The sequence below is a fragment of the Saccostrea cucullata genome, unplaced genomic scaffold (genome assembly GCF_032062105.1).
Source record: "Saccostrea cucullata isolate Sc308-1 unplaced genomic scaffold, CSIRO_AGI_Scuc_v1 ctg1325, whole genome shotgun sequence".
Classification (NCBI taxonomy): Eukaryota; Metazoa; Mollusca; class Bivalvia; order Ostreida; family Ostreidae; genus Saccostrea; species Saccostrea cuccullata.
In genome coordinates this window covers 222,474-249,967 of record NW_026925063.1, presented here as the reverse complement: position 1 = coordinate 249,967, position 27,494 = coordinate 222,474, and the positions used below count along the sequence as shown (strand labels likewise).

The 27,494-nt window shown below is 35.1% G+C and overlaps 2 protein-coding genes across 2 annotated transcripts; both read right to left on the bottom strand.

Annotated features, from left to right (window-relative positions):
- Window positions 1-144: 144 nt before the first annotated feature.
- Window positions 145-8,071, bottom strand: LOC134267980 (multiple epidermal growth factor-like domains protein 6; the record flags this gene model as incomplete). The annotated part of the gene is made up of 15 exons (XM_062750186.1): window positions 7,993-8,071; window positions 7,557-7,770; window positions 7,100-7,449; window positions 6,605-6,835; window positions 6,220-6,363; window positions 5,819-5,987; window positions 5,308-5,483; window positions 4,306-4,567; window positions 3,986-4,179; window positions 3,800-3,886; window positions 3,316-3,555; window positions 2,928-3,089; window positions 1,054-1,222; window positions 667-845; window positions 145-300 (listed from the first exon to the last, which is right to left on the bottom strand). Coding segments are annotated over exons 1-15 (2,812 nt in total), but the record flags the coding sequence as incomplete, so codon positions are not given.
- Window positions 8,072-8,145: 74 nt separating this feature from the next.
- Window positions 8,146-27,062, bottom strand: LOC134267979 (neurogenic locus notch homolog protein 1-like). The gene is made up of 27 exons (XM_062750185.1): window positions 26,766-27,062; window positions 25,482-25,575; window positions 21,345-21,432; window positions 18,867-19,092; window positions 18,458-18,601; window positions 18,015-18,147; window positions 17,425-17,546; window positions 17,102-17,218; window positions 16,526-16,738; window positions 16,118-16,264; window positions 15,603-15,774; window positions 15,094-15,372; window positions 14,515-14,643; window positions 14,080-14,264; window positions 13,384-13,620; window positions 12,825-13,130; window positions 12,354-12,560; window positions 11,968-12,105; window positions 11,519-11,683; window positions 10,702-10,851; window positions 10,408-10,509; window positions 10,150-10,291; window positions 9,816-9,955; window positions 9,364-9,584; window positions 8,976-9,168; window positions 8,509-8,691; window positions 8,146-8,318 (listed from the first exon to the last, which is right to left on the bottom strand). The coding sequence occupies exons 1-27, from the start codon at window positions 26,830-26,832 to the stop codon at window positions 8,146-8,148; spliced, it is 4,473 nt and encodes a 1,490-aa protein (XP_062606169.1). The 5' UTR covers window positions 26,833-27,062.
- Between the last annotated feature and the right edge of the window lie 432 nt (window positions 27,063-27,494).

The window sequence follows — 27,494 nt, the reverse complement described above, 5'->3', positions numbered from 1 at the left end:
TGATGTGCTTAAAACAAGGTTATGTCTTAATCAGTTTCAGATTTATTCACAACTCCTCAATAAAATTTTATGTTAAAAAGAACTAATATGACAAAAAATATAACAGTACTAATTAACATAAATCTTGTAGACTTTGGTGCCTACCTTTTGGACAAAGAGTAAAACTAGAGCTGGCATTGAGACAGTAAGCTCCCACAGGGCAGTCCACTTGTGTAGGTGATGTAGAGGACTCTGGACAGTAATATCCAGCCCAACAGGTGCCACTCGGCTCCACCAGGTTTGTAGAGCCACAGTACATTCCTTATAAAACAGAAACATATTTTTATATTTGCAAGTATAAATATCCATAAGTTAACATCTACATTACCTGTAATGGAGTTGGAATGATATATGTCATCACCCTTGAGTTCAATAATTCTTGAGAATGTGTTTTAAATGCATAGTTACTTTCATACATACTGGTTATGTATAAAATAATTTTTATTTGTAAATTAGCCAGAAGTTTGTGCAATTCAATTTTCTCTTAAATGTTTCCAAACAATTTCATTATACAGAAAGGTAAAAAATTCTATTGTGTGCATCTACCTGAATAACACACTAATGGTCATTACAAAGAATCTGACACAAAATCTACTTGAATCTACACAAGACAAAGGCAGTACTGACCAGCTGTACAGTTGGTGCATTCTGTGACTGCTGTCAGTTTGGTGGCATTAGAGTAGGTTCCCTGAGGACATTTCTGGGGATCTGTGGTCTGGACTGGGCAGTAGTAGCCCGCTGGACATTCATCAGCATCCGTACCCTGGCTGGGAGTTCCAGACTTGGCCCCCTGTCTACAGTAATACCTACACAGAAGAACAACAAATAATGAATACATTGTACTCTTTACATATCTCTTCTTTTGAAAACTGAAGAAACACAGTAAGAAAATACACAAGTCCATGAATGACTAAGTGAGAATTAAAACAAAGTACAATCTCTGCTTAAGACCTTTCAATAGATAATTGTTCAGTACAATACATTTATTAAGGTAAGTATAAATCTAGGACTGACCCGGCCTGACAGATTTGTGTGAAGGTGGTCTGAGCCGTCATGTCGCAATAGTACCCTCCTGGACACTGTATACAGTCCCCTACAGCCTGCATACCCGTCACATTACCAAAGGTCCCACTAGGACAGGGATACTGGCTCGAATACCTCGTACCCGCAGGGCAGTAGTATCCTAAAACAACAGAATACAATATATTGTAATGGACACTGCATCAGTAAAAATTACCGTATTTTGGGGAATACAATACGCACTTTTTTCCTAAAATAAATTACTGTGAGAAAGGGATGCGTATTTTACATCACAATGGGATTTTGACAAGTTTTTCTTTCAGGTGAAACACGGCTATCATACGTACATACCGTAGTATTACCTAGAGACATATGCAATTTCTTTTGTTTATTGCTATATTTTAAACTTCGGAAAGTTATTGTTGGAAGGTATGCTTCTTAAAAATGTCACTTTCACAATCTTTTGATACCAAAATAACATGAAAAAGTAAGTTAAAAGTAATTTGAGCTGCATGTTGATTGTCTCCGAGGAGGCCGCCATTACCGATGTTATTTTTAGACGTTAACTCATGCTTATGTCACGTGTTTTCGTAATGATAATGCACATGCACCTTATCTGCCAGACATAGTAATAAATAATTTTTTAATGAAATACAATAAAATAAATATTAATTTTAGGTTTAAAATAACTCATTGATAATCTGCAACAATATTTAACACCCCTCCATACGTCCCAATGAAAGGAAGCCAATGTTGTGACACACGTGCGCTTGTCAAATGATAATTACCTATCAACAGTTATCATTTTAAAATCCCTCTAAGCCCCTCTGGGCAATTAAATGTCTACCGACTCCAAAGCAATGTTTTTACAGTTACAGCACTGATTATTTACTGCCATGTTAATTGCTTTGATTATTTTCTTTGTTAAAAAGGGGGGTCGGTTTATGACCTTTCGTATGTGTGAGCATGTGTTGATTACGGCACTTCAAACAATTAAACACTTGTTAAATGTAATTTTACCTTATCTTATACTTATCGGCCTCTTGTTTAAATAATTGAGAGTTGACAAATGAAATATAAATTATGCTAAAACTTTTAATAAAAGTGGTATCATTTAGAAAATAAGATATCTGTGAAGATTTAGAAGAGGAAAATCGTAGTCTTCTTAAAGAAATAAATACTTTGATGTTTCAATTTCGTTTCCTGTTAAAATATTGTCAGATAATTTTCAGCATGATTATCTAGAACCAAAATTAAATATGACAACTGATAAAACTTTCGACAATATCTCTTGCTTTGTTGAAATAAAATTATTTCATCTAAGAATATGGCGACGCATTACTTCAAAATCACCGTAACTATTCTTTAAAAAAATCTGTTAATACTTTTACGCAATATTATCTTGTACTTCGTTGAAATAAATGAATAAATAATTTTCTCCAGATTGCCGCGATATGGAATGTCAGGATTAAGAGAAGTTATAAAGTGTGTATTTTTAAAAAAAAGTGTGTTCAGTAAATTTTTGACACTTAATCCTCGCGCCGATTTTCGTAACAAATTACCGATTTTCAAAGTTCAGAACACCGCTTGGTAAATTTTTCTGTTGCGTATAATACATCCGAACTGCGTTTTTTTCCCCAGTTTCAGACTCAAAAAGGGGGGTGCGTATTTTACATCAATGCGTATTATACTCGGCCAAATACGGTACTCAGTAAAGTAAACGCTTTTATTGAATTAACATTTTTTCTTCAATAATCATTTTATAGTCGATATTTGAAGCTAGAGCACATATCAATGTTGTAGAAAGGCACTTTAAATTTTACTATCAGTGAATCACACATAGTCTGTTTAAACTAAGAGTTCCTTACCAATAGGGCAGTAGGAGCTATTATAGAGGACGACTGGAGCCATGGTGTTGTCACAGAAGAATCCGGCCGGACAGGTGACACAGGAACCTTGACCTGTCTGATCCTGGTAGGTACCAGAACTACAGCGAGTGGGGGTGTGGCTACCCTGGGGGCAGTAATGACCTACAAACAATACCAATGTTTTACAGTTAAAACTAATCTAATCTAATCAACAAAATTGAATATGATCTGATCTTGTCTCATATTCCTTCAAACATCTCAATACCATAAGACAAGCTTTTTTAAAACCATGCATTGCATCTTTGTGAATGACAAATTTTATTAACTAGTACATAAATCAACCCCCCAAATATTTATTGTCTTCATTGTAACTGGATTCCAGTTTTACCTTGAGGACAGGTGTACTCTGATGGGTTGGAGATGTTCATTCCGGCTGGACAGTAATAGCCCGCATCACATTCGGCGGTAGGATAGGTGTTCCCGTACCCACTGCAGTAAGAGCCCTGGACACAGGTCTGACAATCTGACTCACTCTGGGCACCTGTGGTGTTCAGGTAGGTTCCCGGAGGACAGTTGGTTCCAGCAGAACTTCCAGCTGGACAGTAGGTTCCCGGTGGGCAAAGGTCACCTGTAAAAAATTAAAACATTGCAAATCAAAATATTTCATGTGAAGCAGAGTGCCACTTTATCTGCCTTGTAGATTCTGTGATAAAAAAATTTTAAAATACAAATGATATTATTAAAATGCAACTCAAAAAAAGCATCATATTCAAAATTTTACCTTAAGTTTATCAAGACTTCCCTTCAAGTCTTAGATGAAATTTACCCTTTCAGTTCCAAAATACATTTACATGTAAATGTGATTTACTCACCGTACACCTGGCTAACTGGTGTGGAGTTTGTGGATCCAGAGGAACAGAAGTAACCAGCAGAACAGTTACCAACAGGAGCAGATAACTCTATAAAAACAACAAACATTATCATTTTAAAATCCCTCTAAGCAACCCAAAAACCATCAAAAAATAACACAAGCAATGAAAATCTGAATAGATACCTACCAACATTGTCACAGTACATTCCTGGGGAGCAGGGTGTTTCTGCTGAGCTGCCGTTGGGACAGAAGTTTCCTACGGTACACTGCCCACCTTGTGCCGTCATGGTGGGACGGGCCACAGTGGCTCCACTTGTACAGTACCACCCACCATCACAATTTCCTGTTGGTGTGGACAGCCCAGTGGTCTCACAGTATTTACTGTAACAAATTCATTCAAAGACTTGAAAAGTAACTTAATACAGTACATGTTTCTTGCTTCATGAACAGAATAAAAATGTCATTTCAAAATTAAAGGGGAAAGGGTTGTGTTTTGAAGATATTTACCCTGGTGAACAACTCAGACAATCTGCAGCCTTCTGCCCTCCTGTTGTGTTCAAATATTGTCCTATCAGACATGGATTGAGATTAGCCGACACAGACCTAACTGGACACCAAAAGCCCTCTGGACAAGGGACAGGGTCACTGGTGCCAATAACACAGTAGTGACCGATGGGACAGTCCAGGCAGGTGACCGTTCGGGTGGAATTGGTGTACTTTCCAGCTGGACATGGAATTGGTGCTGATGATCCAGCAGGACAATAGGAACCTGATAAATAAATATAAAAGTTAAGTCTAGGACAAGTACAGATGTATATAAAAACAGTTTACAGTAAAACTCGTTTAATACGAACACGGATATAGCAAATTTACGGATATAGTGAAGTTTTTCTGGGTCCCCAGCAAAATTCTTAACAAATCTTTGTAAAATTTTACGGTTATAACAAACTCTGATGTAACGAATTTACAGATATAGCGAACTGATTTTGAGTCCCGTTGAGTTTAGATATAATGAAATTTACATCTTTTATAACGAACTTTCAAAGATAATAAAAAAAATTGATAAATTGAACTGTCTTTACTTCCTTTTAGCATTTGTATATAAAATTCAATTCATAATAAAACCTTAGTTATCGAAGATATGTTTTGTAACATTTGCTTCCCTAACATACTAGTATTTGGTAGTAGTACCTGAAGGAAAGCATGCATATTGCAAATTTGCTATAATTGTTTTAAAAATTCGTTATACGGATATAACGAATTACGGATATAGTGAATTAAATTCACAGGTCCCCAGGACTTCGCTATAACCGAGTTTTACTGTATCCGCTATTTATCACGACACAAATGAATTAATTTGTAAAGAAGTTCACTTCAAAAACTTTTTCAGAAGTGTTATTGTGCAAAGCAAGGGGGAAAAAAATAATGTTTAAAAAATTGTGGAGAGGCTGCGCTTTTCCATGGCACGAGAGAAATTCTTTACAGCTATTATAATCCAATAAGACATACCTGCGGGACACTCATCTCCCCATGTTTTATTGACGGGGGCACTCTCTGGTGACCCCCCACTACAGTAGAATCCTGCATCACACTGACTTCCCGTCGCTGTCATGTTGGTGATGGGGCAGTATGTACCAGGATCACAGGCATCGCAGGCGGCAAGAGAGGTCAGCTTCCAGCTATCTCTGTACACACAAACCAAACTCATACATTTAATCAGGCAGTATAACAAAGGTCATATTGCAAAAAAAACATAAGTTAAGAACCTATCTTATTATGAGGTCTTAGCAAAATAAAGTTACAGTTAAATCATTGAATACTGAAAACAAAAGTTTGATCAGCACCAATCAAATTACTTAACCATAGTGCATTTTCTTTTAAAATTAAATGCATACAGCTAAGAATTAATGATTTTCAGTACAAGGTGAAGACATTTCCTAGGATGTTTTCCTTCATCAGTTTCTATTTCAACCATGTCTCAATATAAAAATTATAATATGGTCGATAAAGCTTTCCTTACCCATAAGTTCCTGAGGGACAGGCTGTGGGGATTTCACTTCCCTCGGGACAATAGTGGCCTTTGGTGCAGATACCCAGGATCGCACTGTCATCAACAAGTGGAGTTCTTGTTCCAGATCCATACCTTGACCAGTGTCCAGCACTTATCAGGCCAGTGTAGTTGGTCAATCCTACAGTGGAATCATTACTAATTACAGTATGTAAAAGAGACTCACAGTAGAGCTTCATTCTACTTAGAATTCATGGTGTTTCAAGGTATTTGGTACAAATTTCATTATTAATAAATTGCCACATACATGTATATTATTTCTGTACATGCCTTTCAGTATTCATGGTTACAGTGAAAAACATTTTAATGTGAGCAAACTTTGCCAGTTAACATGTTTAATGAGTTTAACATACCTGTAGTCTCGCAGTATTTTCCAGCAGGACACTGAGTACAGTTGCTTTCCTCTGTTAATCCCATCTTGTCTCCAAATGTTCCCACGGGACAAGGAGTTCCTTGTGAGATTGGGATCAGGACTGTACTGGCCAAGCAGTAGTAACCTTAAAATCCAAAATGACACTCATAATACATTGTTAATTCAACTTTCTTAAAACTTTTTCTTTGCTAATAAATGCAGACACCTCTCAAGTAAGTAAGATTTAGTTCTGGGATAATGCTATAATTTTCTCCTAAATGTTTGAAATTATTTGGTATATCATTTACAATCCAGAGGTCAATGTTTTAAATACCAAAAAATCTTAATAATAAGTGTCAGCTATCGGAAGTAAATTCCATTCTTACCCATTGGACAAAGTGCTGGTTCAGTTCCAGGACTACACAAAAATCCAGCCATACACAGCTGACAGGCAGACATCCCCGTACTATTAGCATGATAACCAATAGAACAGGTTTTGGGGGTGTCTGATCCAGCTGTACATACGTGATGAATAGGACAGATGTTACCGGTCGTGTTGTCTATGGGGTCAGGAATCCAAGCCCCACCTGTGCAGTAATATCCAGCCGAACAGTCACCTACAGACATACAAATATATATTTTTACACAAATATAGGTACCACCAATCAGACTTTGCTTCAGCATACCAGGTATTAGTTTTCAAAGTAAATTACAAATTGTTTAAAAATCCATATTCATTTACTAATGTTTGTAGATAAAGATCATTTTCAGGCACATATGCTCTTTATGAAAGAAAACAAATCTACATGCAAAAATACCAATCTTAATTCCTTTACAGTGATCAAAGAATGAAAGACAGATGGAGGTGTAGATAGACTGACCTGTGACTTCTGTCAGGGCTGTTCCATTACAGTATTTTCCCGGGTCACAAGGTTTACAGGAGGCTGCCTCTGAGGTTCCACTTCTGTCTGGATTGTAGGTACCTCGAGGGCAGGGCACCATGACAGAGGTCCCCTCGGGACAATAATACCCGGGGTGACAGGTGTCTCCCCACAGGATCGCAGTCTTGTTTCCGGACGTGTCGTTGTTGTAGACTGGGTCGTCATACAAAGCCAGCCCGTAACAGATGTGTCCTGCCTTACATTTCCCGGTCACCTCAGTGGCACCTCGATTCTGACAGTATCGACCTGGCGGACAAGGCTGACAATCACTGATATTGGTCTTATGTGTTCTGAAAGCATTAAATTTTTCATTCATTAAATTCAGCAAATACTGCAAACATAACACAGTACTTATAGGCCAAATGAATAACATAGTCTAACACAGCAAGTGACTTACTCATTAGAGAAGTATCCAGGTTCACAAGCTGTTGGGACATAGCTTCCGTTTCCACAGTAATAACCAGCTGGACAGGCTGTTCTATTGGTCATTCCTTTGTCTGGACAGTAAAAACCAGGCTCACATTCGAAACACTCAGCGTAGCCATTGTAAGGCATGTAGGTCCCTATCGAACACTCGTACTGGGCCATGGAGCCATTGGGAGCAAATTTTCCTGTAAAAGATTTGACAAACAGTTCTCTAAGACTGGCAAATACCAGGAATATATACTGTCATGTCATTGTATGAAAGGACCTAAAATATTACTGCATATACAATTAGCTCTGAAATTCTTATATAGTAAGAAAATTGTACATGTATATCTTAATACTCATGGTGATTAATACTGATTGAATCATTTTCAATTATTATCAAAATGAATGCTTCAGACACATACCAGGATCAGTGATATGTTGTGTGGGGGTTGTTTTGTAATATTTGCTTCCCCAACATATTTGGCACTTGAAGGAAAACATTCCTACGAATTCGTTATACGGATATAACGAATTACGGATATAGCGAATTAAATTCACATGTCCCCAGGACTTCGCTATAACCGTGTTTTACTGTAATAATATCCTCCCCAGCATGCCCCTGTGGGTGCCCCACCAGCCACTGAGGAGCAGTAGTACCCAGCATCACAATCAAAACATTCGTAGTTGTTCACAGCTCCTGATACATTGCTGTAGGTTCCCAGAGGACATGGTTCAGCCACATAAGATCCTTAAAAATAGGAGAGTTTAATAGAAAGCCAACACATTCAATTACATCATAATGGAAAAGCATGTCTCTTTTTTTTCAAACAACTCTCAACAATATGAAAAGTAAGAAATACTGAATCTTACAAGATAGCATTAGTAATAATCAGAAATTTCATACAAGAGGTTATCATATTTTATTTTCTCCCTCCTACCCGACACACAGAATCCTCCTCTGGGACAAAGCTCTCCTGTCACCCCATCTGTAGGAGCTGAAGTGGAGGCCCCCAAGTAGCAGAGATATCCTGGGTCACAGGGTGAGCGGGGCTGTAGGAGACCCGGGGCATCACAATACCAGCCAGGGTCACACTGGGGGCACTCAGTCAGAGCAGTCAACACTGAAAAAGTACAGGATAAAAATAAAATAAAGTTCTTATAGACACATTGTTCATAGTAAACACACAAGTTTCCATATAGTTTTCACTATCCTATTTAACTTCTCTCTATATATATTTTTTTAAAATTTTAAATTGTTTACTTATTAATAATTACAAATTCTTTGACATCACATTTAATTGTGAACCACAAAATATATGAATTTGTAAAAAAAAAAAAAAAAACAAACAAAAAAAAAACAAACAATCTGCATCTCATTTTTTTTGTCTTAATTTTCCTGGCTTACATGATGTATTTCCATATCTGCCAATGGGGCAGGGTTCTGGTTTGGAGGACCCAGCCACACAGTATGATCCTCGGGGGCAGTCAGTGGGTGAGCTGGAGGCCAGGGGGCAGTAGTAGCCAGCTGGACAGGTCTGACAACTACCCACATCTGGTGTGGCCGTCACACTGGTGTAGGTTCCTTCTGGGCAGGGCACCTGTGACAGAAAAGGTTCGGAAAATTTTATCAAATGTATTTATGTTTTTACAAGAATGCCTTCAGAAAAATACTTTACATGCACCATAAAGAAACAAACAAGTCTGTGATTTCTGGGACATATTATTGAATTAAAAAACATATGGAATCACTAGCAAAAATTGACATCTTGAATGACAATGGCTTTAGATTTTACCTGTCTAGCTCCATAGGCACCAATTGTAGGAGGATGAACACCGTATGGATTGGTAAAGTTGGTGGGGCAGTAATATCCTGTTTCACATGGCCCTGTCTCTGTAAACGACCCCTCCAGACAATAGTAACCGGCGGGGCAGGGCTCACAGTGGGTGTCAACATCATGAGCATTCGTAGTGCGACGAATTGTTCCCACTGGACACTTCAGCTCTTCCACAGTTCCTGGTTAAATTTATAAATGATATGATGAGAGTGGTAGAAATAGAATTGTAACACTTTACTATTGAATATTTTTACAGAAATGGCATAAAAATTTATTTCCAAATTTTGCTCTCAATGGATTTTTTTCTGCATGATTAAATTCCTGTAAAAAATTTAAATTTTACCAAATAGACTCCTTCCAATACATGTATGATGAAAGCATAATGGTCTATTACAGTTCAATAAGCTTACCTTCTGGACAGTATCTTCCAACAGAACAGTCAGTAGCATCAGGTTCCTTGGTCAGTCCAGCCAGACAGTATCGACCAGGTGGACATTTCTTTGTGTTGACCATTGCATCTTCTGAGGTGGACGAGTTGTCACAATAATGTCTATAAATATCAAGTGCAGGGCTTTTCAAAATAATTCTGTGTATGAAAGATTATATAAATTCAAAAAAACAATTATTCTACATCTAGAATTGTACATGAAAATCTTTCAAAAAAAAATGAAAAAATGGCTTAAAATCTTAAATGTTTAAATACAACTTTACACTTCTCTTTGTCCCATTTCACCATATACTAACCCTATTCTACAAGTTTCACAGATTTCTTGTCCCGGTTTGGAATAGAAACCCACAGTACAGTCGTAGGGATGTATTGTCCCTATTGGACAAGAGAATCCACCAGGACAGGTGATACATTCAAACTGTCTTTTAGCAGGTTGGCCTTAAAATGCACAACATTTTGAATTAAGAGAGGACTGCTAACATTTCAAGTGAAATAAATCAAAGTTTCCATAGTCATTGACTTGGTTTTAAAAAGAGAATTAAAGCAATAGATACCTGGTCCAACAAGATTATTACTTGTTCGGTTAAATCCATATGGCATGTAGGTACCAGCTTTACATTGTACTGGGGCTGAGACTGAAAACTCACAATAGTGACCTGGAGGAGACAAAAAAAAATGAAAAGCTGAAGAAAAACTGAACAATTCTTGCTCATAATTCACACTGAAGGAACAAAAATAAAAAATACAATAGGCAAAAAGCATCTGAATATATGATAAAATATTTCAAATCTCATGATCTTTTTAAATGAATATTTCATAAATTTTAATCAAATAGCATCCCACTCTACCTTGCCAGCAATTTTTACACTGGGCCTCTTCATACAGTCCCTCTACATCATTGTAGGTTCCATTAGGACAACCATACTCAGTTCCTGCCTTGGTGCCATTTGGACAGTAAAAACCTCTTGGACAGATACCAGATGTGCTGCTGGCTCCACCTTGAATACATGATAAACAATTTATTAAGAACTAAGAATTTATTTGAAACTTCTTTAAACATGAAAAGAAGTTCACAGCAAACATATCTAAAATGGAGTACATGCTTATACTAAAGTCATAATTAGTGAGTCATAAATTTGTCATAAAAAATGATTTATCAACTGGATATAATAAACTTTGGCTGTTTCTAGTAAGTAGCTCTCTTCCTGTGTTGTTGCCCGGTGTCATATAATATATTGAACCCCACAATATTTTGAATCCGGGTTCAGAATATCGCTGCGAAATATTGAACCCCCCTATAAAATATTGAACCCTGGGGACATGTATATGGCCATAAAATATTGAGATGCCCTTTTAATTTTACAGATCTGGGTTCAAAATATTATGGCCATAAAATATCAACTCCCCTGTCCTTTAAATTTCTCTGGGGAGGGAGAATATTATGGCCATAAAATCCAGGCCCATTTAATTTTACAGGGAGGGGGGGGGTCAATATTATATGGCCATAATATTTTGAACCCCCCTCCCTGTAAAATTAAAAGGGTAGGAGTTCAGTTTTAATATCAGGGTTATATTTCGCAGCGAAAAAGAACTTTCATTTATGCTTAAAAATATATCATGGTATCAAAATATGTCATTTCAATTGTCTGTTAAAATATATTTTACCTTCACAGTAGTAACCCTGGGGACAGGTGTAGCACTGAGATGCCTCATACAGATCTGCCCGGTCTGAGTATGTCCCCGCGGGGCAGGGGAACTTCTCTGGGGAGGGAGACTGAAGTGGACAGTAGAATCCAGGCCAGCAGGGTTTTGGAGGATTGGTGGAATTGTCTAAAAATAAAATAATATGCATTTTTAATATCAACTAATTATTTACTTATTACATGTATCTACTTTTAGCACTTTTATGAAATTTAAAGAAATCTTATCCTGTTTTGAAAATAACAAATATTTCAATAGCCAAGATGCTTTTTTTTTCACATGCATGTGCCCCATTTCAATTATCTACCCCTGTATAGCTTGGATGTTTTTGTCTTAACTTTCTTGATCCCTACAACTCATAATTTTCTCCATTTATTAATTAGTTGTTTATAATTAACAGAACTGGCCCTTACTTGTTCCCCATTCACAGTATTTTCCCTCTGGACAAGCATCACACTGATCAGCTGATGAGAGGTTAGTTTTATCACTGTAGGTCCCGGGGATACAGGGGTACTGGTCATCTGCTATAGTTCCCAGGGGACAGTAGTAACCTAAAACAGAACATCCATGTTACAAGTACATGTAGTAAAATTTTACTATCATTCCTACATTAGATGCATTCTATCTTTAACATTTGAGAGACTTGTTTTATTTGCTGAAAATTCTTCAGAGAAATGTTTTTTGATCACGTAATGAACCAAGTTTCCTCTTCCCTCTAAAATTATCTGAGCAATGTCAACAACTAAGCTAACCACATTTGCTTGAAGTCAAACAAAGACCCCAGAATATGTCTTTTTACCTGCTTTGCATGGAACAACAGAAGCTGTGTGGTTGATCTCAGGACAAGCGAAGCCAATGTCACACTTGTGACAGTTGAGTGGGTGGCCTGTGTTAGCGTCAGGGTTGTAGGTACCAGGCTCACATGGGGTGGGGGCAGTAGTGGGCTGGGACTCTGTACCCCCAGGGCAGTAAAATCCAGCAGGACAGGGGATACACTGTGTCTCATCTGAAAACAGAAGAGATATATATTATAAACTATTGATTTTGTTATACAGTGAAATTTCTTTATATTATAACATAACCAACTGTTTTCCTGCAGAATTTTTCAACAGGTATTCTTCCAATAGCCCAGTATCAATAATTGGACTGCATTAACAAAAAACAAACATATTTTTTTCATATTCATTCTTTTTACAGTTAAAAAAAGTCCTTAAAATATAAGTAAAATATGATCCTCTTCTTCAAAAAAAATTTCTGAAAAATAACTTACTGTCAAATCCAAGATCTGGGCCGTATGTCCCCACTGGACAGGGATGCTGGAAGCCTGAGGATTGTCCCCCAGTACAGTAGAATCCCCGGGGGCAGTCCACCCCTGTGTCTGTGGTGCCTTTGGGGCAGTATTTTGCGGATGGACAAGGCTGACAAGCAGTTTCACTGGTGGAATTGTCATCAGGATTATATGAGCCTCCAGGACAAGGGTACTGTGTACTGACTGTGGTTCCCTCAAGACAATAATGGCCTTTAGGACAGGGGTACTGTGTGTAGGAGGTATCACCTGGACCAGGGCAGTAGTATCCTACAATATAAAGGTTGATGTCATAGATACTGATAAGTGTAATAGGACCCTGTTGTCTGAAAAATCAAACAGGCTGCATATAAAATATAAAAAAAGCAATTTGTAAAGTTGAATTGTGTTTTTTTTTAACGTATTTATTTGGTAAGAGCAGCAAAAGTTTGCTAAATATTCAATTAAAAAGGTTGAATTCAACATTGAAAACGAACCCAAATTACAGGTAAATTAGTGGAAATAAGAGGTTAAATGACATTACCTGGAGGACAGAGGACACAAGCAGTGGAGTCAATGGATCCATTATGAGGATTGTATGTTCCAGCTGGACAACGGAAGAAGTTCTTGCCATCACACCATCCCCCAGCCTGGCAGATGTCAGCAGCAGGGGTGGCGTTAGTGGACCCCATAGAACAGGTGTAACCAGCATAACATGGAGTGCAGTAGATGGCACCACCGTTAGAGTAGTATCCAGGGGGACACTCTGCTCTCCTGGTTTCTGTAAACAGATAGAGGACAAATAGAAAAGAGCAAACTTTTAATTTGGCATTACAAAAACATAGTCATTTCATTTTATTTTATATTTGCTATGTCATTTTGTATTGTAGAATATTTCAGCAATTTTTTGTGGAAAAAAAAATGACAAACTAAAAATTTATATTAATGTAAGTACATTTTCGGATGTCCTTTCTGCATTTTTAGCCTAGTTTAATCAGTAAGATACTGTGCGTGTACATAATTTGAAGTATTCAAAATTTAGCGCAATCAAATAGAGTTGTTGGCATGATCATGAATTAGCGCTACACACGTTCATGCCATATATTCTACTTATAAATGAGTTCTTCACTGTATTCATGAATTAGCACATCCTCGTCTGTGCCAAAGCCACTAAACTATGAAAGTTTTAAGTACACACACAGTAACTTGTACCATGCAGCAATTATTCCTAATTTCTTACGTTCTGGTTCAGGGCAGTAGTACCCTGGTTCACATCCGGTACAGTTGGTGGAGGCGGCTGCGCTGTAGAACCCTGGGGGACACACTGTCTGACCCTCGTAGGTATTGGGGCACCTGTAGCCCTCATCACACATGGTGCACGTCTTCTGGCCTCCCAGAGAGTAGTAGCCTGGCTGACAGGCAGTGCTGAAAAAATTAAAGTCCATTGTGACAAAGCTATTACTTATTCCCTTAGGTTTATTTTGTTTTAGAAGAGAAAGATTCAATCATGCAAAAAAGAATTTATAACAGAGTCTTTCATCTAGTTACATCAATAAACATGCACCATAAGATCAATATTTTAAATGCATTCAATAATAAAAACTTTTCTACCCTGTTCAAAATGTTAACTAAATAGTCTTATGCTCGATAAAAATAAACCCTAGCTGATACTTACGTGCTGTTGGTGGAGGAGTCTGGACATTCATAGCCAGATGGACAGCTGATACAGGCAGTCTGGTTACCCACAGAATAAGTCCCATCCTGACAGGGAACCTGGGTGGCCTGGTTTGTCATCGGACATGCACTGAAAGAAAGACAAGTTGTAATATTCATGAAATCAAAAACCTTGACAAATGGTGGTTTCACTGCCCTACAGTCTCTTGAACCTCCGTTTTGCTGGATTACAAGAGGACAGGCAGAGCAAACTTCTTTAGAACTTCCACAAATACAATATTTTAATTTTCAGCAAATTAAGATACCGTATAGCGGGTTTTCTTGACGCGTGTAAAATTTGGCATCTTGCTGCTCAAAGTTATGCCAATAATTTTGACGTAATTTATTTTAGAAGACGCAGGTTTCAGCTCTTTGCAGATGGACATTAAGATGCATACTAACTATTTTAGCAATAAAAATTTTAGCAAACTATCATCAAAACGCCAAAATAATCCATAATTAGCACCCCTCTAAAATAACCCGCTATACGGTATATGTTTTCTTTTCAGAATATTGGTCTCTACATATGCTCAACACTTACAATCCAGCAGGACAGGGTGTACATTCCGTAGCTTTTGTCAGTGAGTACGTCCCCGGGAGACACTGTATCTGTTGGGAGGAGTTGGTGGAAGGACAGGCCGACCCAGCCGGACAGTCCACACAGGCCGCTGACCCCGCTACAGAGTACGTCCCAGGAAGACAGGTCTGGATTCCTGTCCCATCTGCATTAGGACACACCTCCCCAGGGGTACACTTAGTACAGGAAGAGCTGTTACCAGTGGAGTACGTTCCTCCCGGACAAGGAATCTCATTGGAGGAGCTAAAAAAAATTGAATTTTCTTTCATGTTTTTGTTTAAAAGATACATGTATTGGATAACAAAAAATTTATTTTTTAAGGTCATTTGTGCTGTGCAAAATGTGATTTTAAATATTTACACTGTTCTATTTCTATTCCACAAATAATGTTTTTTAAGACAGAAATGAAAATCTAAAATTTGAGTTCAAAGTCAATCACTTACAGAAATATACAATGACTCAAAATGACTTACCTTGTACTGGGGCAGTATTTTCCAGCGGGACACACAGTGCAGTCCATTTGTCCAGCAATAGAGTAGGATCCAGCATGACAGGCGTAGTTCTTGGTGGGGTCAGTATTATCTGGACAAGCATACCCAGCTGGACACTGAATACACTCTCTTTGTCCAGTACCACTCAGGAAACCTAACATTGTAAACATGTATGGTGTGATTCTCAAAATAATAAATTGTATGAATCACTAGTTAATTGCTTCAATAAAATAATGAATGCAAAATACATGTATATACTCTGGAATCAGACAATAATCAGATCCACCACAACGTAATACATTTAAACAAACCTGATTCTATTAACCAGATCTCCAAATTGAAGATATGATGAGCTGGACTATGTTCAGAAAATTTGAAAGCCTAATACATATACCTTACAAATTTTTAATATGATAAGAAAATAATTCAAATATGCTATTATTGCATTTAGCACTCAATATGTTTGTCTCTAACCCGAGTACTAGAAGGAAAGTTACCTGCAGCACAAGGTGTTGGGGCAGCAGTGGTCACAGGGCACATTGACCCTCCTGGACAGATAGTACAGGCAGATGTTGATCCATTGATGTTATATTCTCCAGGATTACAGGCATTAGGAGAGGCAGCAGGGTTTGTGCATTCATATCCTAATTTGAATGAAAATATTTTATTACTTTTACTTGGTACAACAAATCAAGTGTGGTAGACCTTTAACAAAAACTTTCAATTTGTCAAGAAAATGCATACCATGTATAAACTAACAAAAATATCTAAGGAATTTTTTCCATATCACCAACCTAGAAAGCTATATATACTTGTAGTATGGTGCTGAAACACAATGATAAATAAACCATGGACCGATTTTGAGTTACTAACAGCTGTTCTACGACACCACATAAGAGACCTACCAGCGGGACAGTAGGAGCAGGCTGTAGCCATCCCCAGGGAGTAGGTACCACTAGGACACGCAGTCTCGGCTGTTTTGGAGCAGTATTTCCCGTTAGGACACTGGGTACAGGACGTTTGTTTTGTGGAGGACCAGAATCCATCAGGACAGTCAGTCTCAGCTGCCGAGGGATTAGGGCAGAACTTCCCTGCTGCGCAGTCTGTACAGGTGATCACTGAAAACACAGGGAAATAAATCAATCATTTATATATATATACTATAAGTACATAAATTGGTGCATTCAAAATTTTAAAACACAATCATGGGGTAGGGAGTTGTTGGCATATTCAGGAATTAGTGCTACACAATAATGTGTTGTATGTTGTAAAATTTATGATTTCTTTGCGGTATTCACAAATTCAGGCATTGTTATCCATGCAAAAGCCTCCAAAATATGAATCCGTGTTTTTTAAGTCCATATTGTGGTATCTGCTGGTTTTGAAATAATTCATGCTTTTGTAAGATGTCAACTTCAATGTACTCTAATGCTACAGAATTAACTTGTACATGCATTGCTCTCTGTTAACCCTTTGCTTACCTCCGGCAGCACTGTACTGGCCTGGATCACACTGGACCGGGGTGGCGTCTGGGGTCGGACAGGAGTGACCCACGGGGCAGTCAGTACATGATGTAGCCCCCTCGCCTGAATACTGGGCTAATAACACGAAACAGAAATACTCTTTAGACTCATATGAAATGTTCATATATATTTCTTTTCGAAGAAAATTAGCCACAGAACACAACTCAAAATTAAAAATTGTTTTACAATTTTTCTGTATTTAACATGTAGATAGTTTTTTTTCACTTATAACAAGAGTTTTGCTTTTCTTAAACACTATTAAGTAGAAAGACAACACATACTGGAGGAACAAGCCAGAGGTGCTGCGGTCTTTGTGGGACAGTAACTTCCCCTGGGACAGCGGGTACAGGTTCCATTTCCAAGAATTGCATATTCTCCACTGCCACAGTCAGTTGGTGTGGACCTAATGGGAAACAAATATTGCACATTTCATTTTAATTTCATCTGAAGACACTAAAATTTTAAAAATTTCATAATTTTCATAAACAAATAATTTTTAAATGAAAAGCTAGTGTAAAAACAAGTTATGACAAAATCACAAGGTGCTTTAGATTTATAGCAATTCATATCTAGGAGAAAATTATAGAATTTTCCTTTTATATGAAAAAATATATAACATCTTTAAAGCTTTACCAGCAGGAGAACTTTTGTTTCAGATCTTGCACAAAAAGCTTCTAGGTATAGGATGGTAGCTTTTCAAAAGAATAGAATTTTTCATTTGATAATTTTTGCATAGTTTTTGAAAGGATGTTTTGAATTTTAAAAATTTCATAATTTTTAAAAAAATAAAACAAATAATTTTTAAATGATGTTATCATCTATAATTCAATATCAAAGGAATAAACAATGATTAATTCTACATCAAGATAACCTACTTGAGGCACATTGAGTACAGGTACTGGACTCGGCTGGGGCTACATATCCTGCTGCACAAGGTGTTGGGGTAGAAGTTCCGTTACCAGCACAAGAACTTCCCTCTGGGCATGACGAACAAACACTAGCACCTAAATGTATGTGAAAAATTACAGTAACCAGATAAGTTCAAATGATCAGATGAATATGAGAATGAAAATTTAATTTGAAATATTGAAAAAAAATTGGAAAAGAACATTTTTTAATTTAGAAAGTTTAATTAAAAACAACTATTGCTCCAAATCATTATGAATCATGTTGAAATTACGAATCACCTTTTCATGTAGTGAAACATGATATCGTATCATTGCTTCAAATATTTAGTACATTTAGTAAGATTAAACAGAATACATGTATGTTTTTCTTTTCAGTGAACTCTGCCCCCCCCCCCTTCTGACTTACCTGCAGCTGAGCTGTAGAATCCTGGGGGACAAGCTTCACAGACCCCTGACCCCTCCGCAGAGTAGTGACCAGCAGTGCACTGGACAGGTGTCCCTCTGTTTGGACACTCACTTCCTGCTGGACATTTTGTACAGGATTGTTGGCCTGTAAAAATAGTAAATATATAGTGACAGCACATAAGTGTTCAAAGACACTTAAAGACTATTTTATCAGTTTACATTTTTAATGATTCATACAGCATTTTGATTCTTTTTATCACTATTATTGGGGAACCTTGATGTTTTACTTTATTTTATTGATCATTATATACAATTAGTCAAGTAAAATCAGGTACATGTACTGGCCCCTTTGTTGATATGACTTTTACAAATTGTACTTTTTATACATTTAATCTACTTTTAAAACTTACCAGTTGAAGATGTGTAAAATCCTTCTGTACACAGTGTTGGACCCTGATCAGTGGCGGTACACATGGAGCCTATAGGGCAGGGCGTGCAGCTAGAGGCTCCCAGTAGGGAGTATTCACCAGCATTACAGTTTGAGGGGGTCTCTGTCCCCGCCCCACAGGATTTTCCAGCGGGACAGTTGAGGCATGTCGTTGACCCTGCACTGCTGTACTTTCCTGCCACACATGTCTGTAAAGTAATGAAGGAGACAATATTTTTATTTTGAAAAAATTTTCAATTGTACATGTACCAGTGCTCTTACCGGTAATCATAACAGGTCTCTTTTGGAAGTCAAAAACAATAGCTGCACATTGCTACAAATAGTAATTATTAAATACACAGAGAAAACAAGTTGCTCACCCTTCATACATGTAGCTCAAAACACAATGTTAAAATGAAAATGAAACAAGAATATAAAATATTATATGCGGTTATAACAAACTGTGTATCCTGATATTTTCTTGAAATCATAAGAAATTGAAAGGATCATTATTATTATACTTTTAAAGAATTTATGGCAAATTATTATTGTTTAAAGCAATATGAGCATGTAACTTTGAAAAAGACACCTCACCTGGAATTTTTTTGTTTGCAAAATTGTATATTACTATATCAATTTTCAAAAAAAAAATAATGTTAATGTTCATATTTGCAATAGATGAAAACACCATTCATATAAATATTGAACTGATTATAGAATTATAAGCCATGATATTATGGTCCATATTTACATGAAGTTACTTGACATCAATGCACTTTTTTCTAAAAGGAGAAGTCAAAATGGTTTTTTTAGTCATGATTTTTACTTTGAAGTTACAAACTTTGATTGCAATACAATGTAACATCCTAAACCAATATCAAAAGTCACCCTCACACTGAACAGTCATGATTGCTCTCTCAGTGTTGCTATCTAAGAGCAGTGTGTATCAGGCAAACAGTGATGATTTATTTATCAAATAAGCAGCATTTTATCAATTTGCCATGAAATCAATAAAATAATGTAAATACATGTACAGGCATAAGTATTGAATTCTACGTATTAATAAAATTTTTCTGCACAGCTGTCCACAATATGAATGTCAAAAACTGCTATATTAACCATAAAATTTGCTACAGTATGCATGAATTAAAATGACTAGTTCTACTGATCGACTTCTGTACTAAAACCCAGAATTTTTCATTTCATATGTCAACAGGGAGATAGCTTTGGGTGCTTGCAATTCCCATTACTGGAGCCTTGGTATTCTCTTCTTAAATCTGTTAAAAGCATCTGACCTTTCTATCAATGTCCCCCCTGATCAGATTTCCAATATCTGATGGTGAATACTAGGGAGACCAGAGACCAAGATTTATATCTATCACATGCAAATTCAGCATCCTTGACTGGACTACAGATCCACATAATGGGAAACTAAGTATTGCATTTAATAAAGGAGGATCCATAAAGGATGAGAATTGAAATCAATTTGTCACAACATTTGCTTCTATCACACAAGCAGTATATACAATGGATAGACTGTTACCATTGACATACATGTACTTAGCTCAAATGTGTATCGCTCATGTAACTTAAACAAGTAATATTGGGGATTTTTTGAGTTAAAATACATTGTCTATTAAAAGGAATAATTGTTGCATATTTTTGCAAGAATTGAACCAATTGCAACAAAAACATTTTTGTAAAGGAAAATGACTCCTAAGAGATGCTCTTAAAATGGGCCCTAGGTAAACCTCACATCCATTCTTAGTAACATTTGATTTGAAGTATGTTGCAAAAAAGATATGTTCTAAATTTTTTGTCATTACTTTGATTCACTTTCTTTTTTTAACATCAGAGTCAAAAATAAAAAAAAATTATCGTATAAGTAGAATTTTTAGCGAGGATTTAATTTTGGCATCACTAGCTAGAGTGCTGACATTGCTAAAATTGAATATCGCTAAAAATTAATTGTGTATTACTTGTAATAGCTTCTTTAGTTAACATTTTAAAATTGCTAAAATTACTTCTCGCTTAAAATTTCCACTTATACGGTGTTTAAGTAAAACAATTCCTGTAGAGTTGAATAAATATTTGCTTAAAAGATGCTGATGAAACTAACAACCATTAAGATAATAATAATTAGGAAGAAGAATTTAATTATGAGCACAATCTACAAGTATGATGATACGTTATGAAAGACATACAAGAATTACATGCAAAAGGGTATTTTTGCCCACAAAATCTGAGAAGTATGAATTTCTGTAACCTTAGCATCCATAAGTTCTATATAAAAACACTAACAATTAAATTATAACATCTTTAGGATTTTTTTAGTAAAATTTAATGCAATAAAAAGAGAAGACTAGCTATCCTTTTATGCTAAGTCCATAAAAAATGAAGCTATATGTTTTTCATAATGTACCATCTTATTCTGTCATTCCCCCGTTTCGAGTTTACTCACCTTACAGTCGGAGAGCTGGTCACTTCCCGTTGTGTCCATGTACTTTCCTCCCGGGCATGCTGTTTTGGGACTGGCTCCTCCAGGACAACTGTAAAATAAGTAAGTCTCACTTTAATTGTATTCTTTAAAGTTAAAAGTGTTCGAGCTACCTTAAGCCTGCCTACACTACAGTGTATGTGTGTGATTTGATCCCCGATAAAATGACAAACAAGTAACAAGTCTTAATGGAGTGTATGCATAAAACTAAGTGTCTAAGGCAGAGCTACCTTAAGCCTACATACACTGTAAATGCTCTGATCCCTGATAAAATTGACAAATAAGTAACAACTCCCACTCCACAGTTACAAGTCTTTACCATACAATATATATATATATATAGAGAGAGAGAGAGAGAGAAGCCCAAGTTACTTTGAATCCTTATGTATGACTTATTCCCTGGTGAACTTAACTGAGAAGAAATAGATGAAATATTTGATACTTTTCACTTGATTCATGACTATTTCATAAAATCTAATTTTAACATTCAATGGCTTTATGCAAGGTAAAATAATCAAATTAAACTAATGCCAACTAAACTTCGTTCACACAATCGACAGCTAATGTGAAGTAAAAGTAATGCGAATTTAAAATTTATTTCTGGATTTAACTTATCAGTGAGGCTATTCTGACATCATTTTCTAATCATGTCACCTTATATAGAGAGAGAGAGAGAGAGAGAGAGAGAGAGAGAGAGAGAGAGAGAGAGAGATCTGACCACTGTCATGAGACATATGACTTAATTTTACCATTACAAAAGCATCAAAATTTTATTCAAATTAAGTAAATTTGATTCCCTGGTGAACTTAATGCAAAGTAATTTAATGAAATAAATAAATTTTAATTACTTTTCACTTGATTCATGACTTTTTTTATTTTTATTTCATAAAATCTAATTTTAACATTCAATGGCTTTATGCAAGGTAAAATAATCAAAGCACTAAAGCTTGGTTTAATGTAATTTACTAATGCCAACTAAACGTTTCACCCATTCACACAATAAAATGCGACAGTTGCAAAGTAATGTGAAGTAAAAGTAATGCGAATTTAAAATTTATTTCTGGATTTAACTTATCAGTGAGGCTATTCTGACATCATTTTCTAATCATGTCACCTTGTGCAGAGAAGATCCTACAAATGTTCATACCACAGTGATTAACATCATTTTCCTTTGTTTTTCACTAAGAAATAGTTTAAGTTCTAGTATATCTGACCACTGTCATGAAAGGAATTATTACTTTTATATGACTATATTATATTTACCATTACAACACACATTAAAAACAAAATTTTATTCAAAGAGAGTTAAAAAATTGTTTTTTTTTTTAAAAATTTGAACATCAAAAGATTTATATCACTGCCCCCAACTGGTAGATGATGAAATAAACAATTAAAGGTTGTATTTTCCCCTTTGTACTCAGTGTAATGCAAAGTAATTTAATGCACAATAAATAAATTTTAATTTTTTTTTTTTTTATTTCCTCCTCCTAACTTTTTCACATTAAATAAAAATAAAAAAATGCTGTAAATGCCTTTAAAATTTGTTTTGCAGCAACATTCAATTTGAATTAAACTTTACAGGTGAACAGGGCATTTATTTTATCCCCCTACCCCTAATCAACTTCCAGTATCTTTTCAGAAAAGATTTTGAGCTGTGATGATATTCTGAAGTAATTGAAGTAAATCCTTTGTTTATTTTTGGATGAACAAATTATTTCATTTAAATAAAAAATGTTGCAATGATAATATACTGTAAACCAACTTTTATTCATGTGCGAGAAATTTTTTGAGAAATTTGCGAGAGCCTCATCATCAAAAATATTTCTCACCGCAAACCAATTCTTAAAGTCTCTGTGTCTATTACAATTGCAACAACAGATCAGGCTTATAATTGTGAAAATTAATCGTCGCAGGCAAGTATATCCCCTGTAAATTGTGATATAAAGTTGTCGTGAATAAAAGTTGCTTTACAGTATCCTGATCACTATAAATGTTTCTTTTAGTTCATGTCATTGATTTCTTTTGCATTTTTGCAAATATAAATGTTTGTTTGCTGAGTGAATGTTAATAATTAATTCAACACAGCATAAGTACAAGTATAGAAGTATGTACTACATGAGAGTTATTAATGCTGTAATGATAAATCAATAATTAAATATATAGTTTACTACAGAATCTGATACAGTGCGTGCTCTGTCTCTCTCTTTCTTTCTCTTTCAGCTAAATTCTGATTGCATATTAATAATTTTATATGTATAAAAATTCATAAATGTCGAACTACATGTATCTATATAAACATAAGACTTTTTAAGTTTTAGCAACTTCTGATGAACCAATTAAAAAAAATTATCTGTGCATGTGGGAAAATATTTTAATATATTAATGAATTCTAAATAAAACCCCTCTCCTAAATAAATCAGATATTTGCATAAACTTTTATTCCTCTTATTTTTAAACCCTTTATTGATAAAATGACATTTGAAATATTGTTCTTTGATACACACCAATCAATAAATTAAATAATACATATCAATAGGGACACAATGTACAATTCTCACATTGCATGGATATTTTATAGATTAAGCATGCTTCTCAATATGCAGTTTATGGGTTTAAAATCCCTGGGCGATACAAAATTCTGAAATCTGACCCTTCTACTTACTCAATTATTGAAAATTTGTCTTGTGTATTCTACGCATTAGAACTTTTTAACAGTATAACTCTGTCATTTTATAATGTTTCAAATACCAGGGGTCTTTACTTATACAACACCTTAAGTAAAAGGCTGGGCTAAAGCTGACGTCAAATGTTTTCACAACATAAATTATCTCCATAAAAGTCAAAGATCTGTTTACCTTGAAGATATACAATATTTGAATAGCAACCTAGGTGAAGATTTCTAAGTAATTAAAGTGAAAAATCTTATTCCTTCAAAAGACTGGCAACATGCAATCTTTAATATTCTACTGCCTTGTCTGTCAAATGTTGAAAAGAAGATGAAGGTCACAAGTAATCCGAGCTTGGGTCAAACTTTGGTAAAGGAAATATTTGGTAAATTACTTAATGAATTTAAAAAAATTTGGCCAGACCAGTTAAGATTTGAGTATATATGAAATTTTGTTCTTTATAGGTTTAATTTTCTCATATTTATATCATGAATTATTGCTTATATTCATGCAATTACATGTATATTTGAAATGTGCAATACTGTATGCTTGGGAAAATATCACTGAGTTTTAGCTTCTTTAAACCATTATGATGACAAAAATTTTAGCTATATCACAAATATCTGAAACATAAAATAAATAGTCTTTTTTTCTGGCATTACAGTAATCTGCAATCCAGATGCACATAAAATGTTGAAATGTCTGGGACTTTTAAATTTCTTACAGTGCATTGGTAAATATATACAATTAACACTTAATTTTTCTACCAAACAACATTCACAGAACCTGAAGTTTAAAATAAATAATGGATAAGTAAATTGGATAGACTGACTTTTTATATTCTACTGGCACTTCTCCAGGAATCTTAAAAAGCAAATGTTGTCCATGTTTCATTGAAATTATGAAATACTGGTACATGTGTACTCATTTCAATATTCATTTTTACTTTTAATGTTAAAGTGATAATGGAATTATGTACAATTCATTTATTTGTCAGATGCTGCTACTGATATGAATTTACAGAAATCAATCAAATTATAAAAGATCACTAACAAATCATGTTTTTTTTTAAACCTATAATAACATTTGAACATGATAAAATGTGGATACTGTCATTTCAGTTACTTTCAATTTATAACATTACAAAAATCTGGATTTCAATATCACTCCTGAAGTGAACTCATAACAAAAAGTGTCATACTTAGTGAATTGAAATAAAATGAAACAAAAAATAAATTATTATCCTTCAGTTCATTCACATCCTATCTATTTCACACAAAGGATAATACATGTAGTAAAATACAGCACTGACTCCAACATTCATTCTATTTTCCTGGGTGTTCCCAATCCCTATAACTTCAACCTCTCCCCCCTCCCACCCCCAGTGGTTGAAGTACAATTGATAGAGTTAGAGTACCGGTATGTAAAGACTTACTAGTGTCCCTGAGGACAGGTCACACAAGATCCTGAGTCATAGTGGGTTCCAGCCGCACAGTTAGTCGCACAATCCGTGGCACAATTACATTGACCTAAAAAAAAAAAAGCAAAATTAATGTAATAAAGATCTTGATTCCACAGGTAGGGACATGGAAATAGAGAGTAAAAAAATCTTATAAATTATAAAATATATTTGCAGCATTTAGATTTAAATGAATAAGTTTCTCTTTATTTAATCTATGTTTTCTATCAAGTTCTGGACTAAAATCATGTGCCTGTAAATATATATTGGATTCTTGCTATCTTAATAATTAATCAATGTGTATAAATATTAATATATTTAAAAAATTAATGTGAGAATGAAGAGCAAAGTCTAAGACAATTATGTGTCAACATAAAGTTTTGGCAAATAGAAATTTATTTACAGCATGTTTGGTTTACCCTTCCAGCTGATGTTTTAGTTTTTTTCCCAATATATTAAATAAATTAAAACTGAAACAACTGCATGTATATTTACCATATGATGATTTACAAATGATTTAAATACTTTAGAGAAAATTCAAAAAAAAAAATCAACATTTTTTTAGTAAAGAGTATAAAAGGACTCATGTAATTAAAAGTATAAACAGCTGAAATAACAAGCTTCTTCCCTAAATGTAAAAAGATTTAAAAAATCAAAAAAAGAAATTATGGAAAAAAACTGTATTTTAAGCCTCATTGGTTTGACATATGCCTCAGAATTCTTAAAAAAAAAAAAGTGTCCATAGAATTGGTTGCCAGGCTATGTGTTTCATAATTTTTACCATTTCATAAGCATGGAAATCTTAGTATATTCTAAAGTATCTGCAAGTCTATTCTAATAGGTAATTTCATTCCCTTTAATTAACACTGATTAAGGCCCAAATGGGATGCTAACATTTGAATTAATACACCTATAGTTAAATAGCCTTTTTCTAACCATAGAAGAAAAAAAATATACAACTATACCTCCCTCTTCATTTCTCAAAAAAAAAAAAAAGCTTACATCTCAAGGATTTTTGATAATTTTGATATTTGAAGTGTCATGTATACATAATACAGCAAGGAAAGTGCCTCACTGACAGCCACTGCTTGACACATTAAATATGCTGGGTTTTTTTTTAATTGATAACGTGGTTATTTCGAACTATCCTCCTGTACAGCATCGACTGTCACTCTGGGGCCCTGTTGTTCATTTCTCTCTGAAAATTTTTACATGTCTCTGATTAAAGTGTACATTATGTCGTCATTCATTTCAACTTACCATTAACAACATTCTGCGCATATGACCAGCATATCACAACGAAAAACAAACGAAATGCGAATTTCATTCCGGGTTTATTTTGCAAGACCGGCTTGCACCCGGGGGTACCAAAAGAATATTGTCACAAAAAACACGAAACAACACAAAACACTAGACGAAAATGAATAACAAACTATTCACATAACTAATGTAATGTTATCCCATCACAAAATCACATTATTAACTTTTGGGGACACAACAATTTTCGAAATAAGTTCCTCCTATTTTTACTTTCGTCCCTTCTTCTTCGGGTGCTTGTTTAATCTCGCGCGATAATCCCGGATGTAAATAAATTATTGCGCATGCTTGTTTCTATCCTCTTAGCAATGCGTAAACAAACTGGATCCACGTGGTTTAGCAGTATTTACCCGCGAATTGTCAAAAGAAATTGAAACCTTGAAAAATAATAATTGGGGGAAAGAGATTAAGTGAATAGGAGAAAATTATACAATAATTTCAATCAATCTAAAGAGGAAGACCATTTTCTCATGAGTTACATGTATTTTAAAAGTGTAAGTATCTATAAACATGATTAAAAGAGAGGAAAAGTATATATAACTTAGTATCATTCTAAATGTCTAGATGAAAAAAGCTACTTATTTACCAGATAAATAAAAAATGAATATTCAATAGTGAAATCGAAGAATTATTTGTAATATACTCTCTTGATATTCCAACAAAAGGCTTGCA

Excerpts from the sequence above, each read along its gene's own strand:
- LOC134267979 (XM_062750185.1), bottom strand. The coding sequence starts at position 26,832 with ATGAAATTCGCATTTCGTTTGTTTTTCGTTGTGATATGCTGGTCATAT. Across the intron at positions 10,510-10,701 it reads GTGTAAAAATTGCTGGCAAG|GTCACTATTGTGAGTTTTCA; the intron begins GTAGAGTGGGAT and ends TGTCTCCTCCAG. Across the intron at positions 9,169-9,363 it reads GTGCCTATGGAGCTAGACAG|GTGCCCTGCCCAGAAGGAAC; the intron begins GTAAAATCTAAA and ends TTTCTGTCACAG.